The sequence below is a fragment of the Triticum aestivum genome, chromosome 3B, assembly GCF_018294505.1.
Source record: "Triticum aestivum cultivar Chinese Spring chromosome 3B, IWGSC CS RefSeq v2.1, whole genome shotgun sequence".
NCBI classification, from domain to species: domain Eukaryota; kingdom Viridiplantae; phylum Streptophyta; class Magnoliopsida; order Poales; family Poaceae; genus Triticum; species Triticum aestivum.
Genome location: NC_057801.1, coordinates 771,085,484 through 771,089,792, shown reverse-complemented (window position 1 = coordinate 771,089,792; position 4,309 = coordinate 771,085,484). Strand labels below are relative to the sequence as shown.

The window sequence follows — 4,309 nt, the reverse complement described above, 5'->3', positions numbered from 1 at the left end:
GCGAGTTTTTATATGCTCACAGAAATTGTGTTACACCATTATGCAATAATGCCCAGAAATCCAACAAAGAATAGGTTACAAAGAAAGTATAGTACAAAGGGGGAAAGAATACATGCCAGAGAGCAACAAAATACTGTGTCCGAATGTTTTTCATAAGCAAAGCACATCTTCAGTTCACATCTTAAGCAGCCATGGTGAGCTCTTCCTTCAGTTCATGACAGCAGTCGTGCTACAAATTGTGACCATTCTGCAGTGATGCCCAGAAATCTGGCAACAAACAAGTTACAAGACATTGTAAAATTGCAAAGCTTATGGAGAAGAACAGTGAGGCACAACATATACTCAAATACTCAGTTGCTGGGCTAAATACAAAACAGGGGTAAAAAGGGTTGAGCTCACATTATGTACTACAGAAATTAAGAACCACATTGCACACAAGATGCCAGCACCAAGCTACACTGTGGGGCATTGGGTACACATCTGATAGCAAACAGTAATTCCATTGCAGAAGATACAACCTAGAGTCAATCTGTTCATTGCCCGGTACAAGCCAAGGCAAAACCAAGATAACAGAACATAAGACAAGAGAGAAAACAGGAGCCTTCCTTAGCAATGGAAACGATAGGTATCAATCATCCTGTTTATCGCCGCCTCATCTGAGCTGTTGTAAGGCCAGTTCAGAATCTCGGATGTTGATGGTGTAGCTCCAGAGAAGCTGGATGATCATGTAAGGACGGTCGGCAACAAGGACAAACTGCTTGGCATGTTCACAAAATCGAGTGCTTATTTACTGTCGCGGTTGTTGTGATTTGGATTCTCAATCCGACTGCCAGTACAAATGGTCTACGACTTTCCTTTCTGAAATTTTCCATGCACAGGTTGGAAGCAGCTTCAGTGCTCCGCGTACTTTAAGCACTTCAAGCATGCAACAGCACAGCAAAACGAAACTATTAATTATGAAGAAAGACCTACTCAGGGTGTTTTCACTGCCACTGATTTGGGAATGCTTCCCTGTAGGTCATATCCTCAGTATTAGAAGCTTCTCTTATTGTTGCATCCCTAGCACGACCATTTAGAAGCCTCCCTGCAATCCTATCTTTTGCAGTAACTTTCTTCTTCAGCATTGAAGATAGTGTAGGTTCCTTCGTCTTACCTCGACGTCGACCATGTCGGCCCAATGTTCCAGAAGGCTGGTCATATGCTGCCGCTGAGTGGGGCGTTGAAGCAATAGCCGCTTGCCGCAAAACATTTTCATTGTGCTGGCGGATTCTCGCACGCTGGGCTCTTTCGCGTGCTTTGTCGTCCATATCCCTTTTCCGAACATTCTTAATTGCTTGCATCGCCAGCTGGTCCATTGTAATTTTACTCAAATCATGAGCTCCATCTATGTCGCTGGTGTCATTATTTATATTTGTCATCGTTGAAGTAGAGGGCTCCTGATCCTCCTGTGCACTTTCACTATCACTACCTCCATTTGTCTTAATCGGATTTCCTCCTGCCTCATGAATTTCTACTTTCTGCTCAAGTGGATAGCCTCCCGCATCAGAGCTGCCACCATTTTTGCCAATTGGATTTCCTCTTGCATCACGTGGGATGATGGGCCCATGAAAAGGGCATATCTTGAGATCCCTTCTCTGGCAAAGACCTCCTTTCTTCAGAGGTGCATGGCATGGTAGGATCTCAACTGGTTCTTCTTTATAAACAGAATGGTGAACATTTAACTCTGCAATCTTTGCTGCAGGTATAACAGCATCATTATCCATCCTCCCCCAATGGCTCTCGAGCTCAAGCCCCCTCTGGTTTACATGTGCATCCATATTTGAACCCCACCGGTCCAAGACAGAGCTCCATGATACCAAAGGGGCTTCGGAAAGGAGCTTTTTTCTCTCTGGATCCATCTCCTGAGATATATTACCGCCATTTGGCAAGTCACAGTTACCTCCATCCACCATCCTCTTTCCCTTCCTATTGCCCTTGCTGGAACCTGCAACATCAAGAGTGCTCACAACTCTAGGAGGACTAGGAACTTCAATCTTTCCCTCCACCCAATCCTCTTCGTCTTCCTCCTGAACATCCTTCTTCCTACGAACATTATCAAGATCGAGACCAAGCTCATTGCACTGGCCTCTTACAGCGCGTATTTCATTCTTGACATCAATGAATTCCTTCAATGCAGAATCTCTGAAGTGATTATCTGCAAGATTGACCCTAACAAGCACAGATATCCAATCCTGAATCGTGCTGAAATGCTTCGATATAAGGAGCCGGTACGCCTCCCTCAACGCATCGAAAACTGCCTCATTTTCCTGAGTTTCAGGCACCCATTGCCCGGCCATCAACGATGCTGTCCTGATACTCCGCATCGCCATCGAAGCAATCTCCTCCTCCTGGTCCTCGTCTGCATAACGCTCGAATTTCTCATACTCAGCCCGGATGATGTCCAGCCCATTGCGGATTTCTTCGATGGTGGACCGGATTTCAGCCTTTATGGATCCAATCGTGGACCGCAACTGTTCGACCTTGGCAGTCAAGATCTCCTGCGTGCGTGCCTCCCTCGCGGCACGGGCCTCGACGGCCGCGCGGAGGCCGGGGAACTGGATGCGCGCGGACGACTTGAGGTAGTCGACGGCGAGACGGAGCTGGCGGTAGTGCACGCCGAAGAGGTGGTGCCAGCGCTCGAGCGCCTGGATGGCGGCCTTCCGGAGCGTGGCGGCCGAGGCGGCCGGCGGCGGGAGCTGCTCGTTGCTGCGGAAGCCGACGGCCAGCGGGACGAATCCGTCGAGCCCGTCAGCGAGGAGGGAGCGGAAGAGCTTGGAGCGCATGAAGAGCTCGTCCACGATGCTGAAGGCCAGGAGCCGCACCTGCGCACGCACGCACAAAGGGGGGAATTTTAACATCAGCCCGGCCGCCAAGGGTCTAGGGGCGGGGGAACTGGAGATCCGGGGGGAGGGGCTTACGCACGTGGGAGTGGGGCTTGGCCATGAGGGAGAGGAGGAAGCGGAAGGCGTCGCGGACGGCGCCATCGGAGGCGCGCGCGGAGGACTTGATGGCGCGGAGGAGTGCGGGGTCGACGGAGGGGGCTGTGGTGGAGGTTGCGCGGTCGATGAGGGCCGCGATGGAGGAATCCGCCGCCGGGGTGGAGGAGGGGGAGGCGGTCGGGCCCTGCTCCGACGGCGGCGGCCGGACGGAGGCACGCGGCATGGCGGCGGTTGTGGTGGCGTGGCGGGCGGAGAGCCGTGCGGTGATTGGATTCGCTTTGCGGTTGCGGGCGGTGATCTGCCGTCATGGGTTTCGTTCGGCTTGTGGCCGCGGGCCGGGCCGGGCTGCTTCGTCCGAATCGGTTCTTCCATTTGCACCGGAACAAGAGCGTAGAGAGTTTTTGGACGAAATCACTAATTAGAGTACTCATTTGTCTAAAAAAACTAATTAGAGTACTCATGTCTAAAGATCACTCTCGCCATGCCAGTTTGCAACAAGTGATGCGCTGCATGTGCCTCTCGAGCATATCCGTGCCTCTACGACAAGTAAATTTGTGTCTCTCGCGGAACAAAACAAACGCATTTTTTTCCTTTTCGAGAGGCACGATTGTTTCTCTCGCGAAGCAAATCTGTGCCCCCACAAGAAGTAAATATGTGCCTCTCGTGGAAGGAGAAAAAAAAGGAAACACATTTTTTGTGCAAATAATTTTTTAAAATTTTTAGGGTCCAAATCCTAAGGAAAATCTGAGGAAAACCGGAAACATTTTTATCTAAAAGGCGAAAACACGTACAGAAATATTAAAATTAAAAAAAATTCAAAGTGAGCGCCTAGAGCGTAACACGTGGCGGTGGCTGAGAGCATGCAAGTGGCACCCTGCCAGCCCACCCCAAGTGACCCCTGCGGGGGATCATGAAGGAGTACTCAATTAGTTGCTCCCGCTCTTGGATCTTGGTCAATGTCAATAGTTTACTTCGAGTTATGCTTCCGCATTCTCAAATAATAAGAAAACATAGCCTTCGCGTTGAGGAAGCAAAAAACCGAGAACTAGTCACAAGCTTTCTCTGAAGGGCAGCGCAAATGGGCCGGCCCGCATTGCCAACAAGATTGTCTATTTTTCCTTTGTTTTCTTAGCGGGTGTTTACACCCAAAAAAGAACCGGCTTCAGAAGCTACATATTTTAAAAATCTACTAAAATATGCTCCCTCCGTAAAGAAATATAAGAGCATTTAGATCACTAAAGTAGTGATCTAAACGCTCTTATATTTCTTACAGAGGGAGTATAATATATTTTAGAAAGTTATGGACAAATTTTGAATTTTGTTTTTTTTTA

The 4,309-nt window shown here is 49.1% G+C and overlaps 1 protein-coding gene across 2 annotated transcripts; it reads right to left on the bottom strand.

Annotated features, from left to right (window-relative positions):
- Positions 1 to 337: 337 nt before the first annotated feature.
- LOC123072321 (UV-stimulated scaffold protein A homolog) lies at positions 338 to 3,278 on the bottom strand. 2 transcript variants are annotated; one of them, XM_044495876.1, is made up of 2 exons: positions 2,962 to 3,278; positions 338 to 2,861 (listed from the first exon to the last, which is right to left on the bottom strand). In XM_044495876.1, the coding sequence occupies exons 1-2, from the start codon at positions 3,199 to 3,201 to the stop codon at positions 984 to 986; spliced, it is 2,118 nt and encodes a 705-aa protein (XP_044351811.1). In that variant the 5' UTR covers positions 3,202 to 3,278; the 3' UTR covers positions 338 to 983. The 2 variants fall into 2 exon arrangements, with proteins under 2 accessions (XP_044351811.1, XP_044351812.1); XM_044495877.1 differs by having other exon boundaries at positions 2,958 to 3,276.
- Positions 3,279 to 4,309: the final 1,031 nt, after the last annotated feature.

Excerpts from the sequence above, each read along its gene's own strand:
- LOC123072321 (XM_044495876.1), bottom strand. The coding sequence starts at position 3,201 with ATGCCGCGTGCCTCCGTCCGGCCGCCGCCGTCGGAGCAGGGCCCGACC. Across the intron at positions 2,862-2,961 it reads TGGCCAAGCCCCACTCCCAC|GTGCGGCTCCTGGCCTTCAG; the intron begins GTGCGTAAGCCC and ends GTGCGTGCGCAG.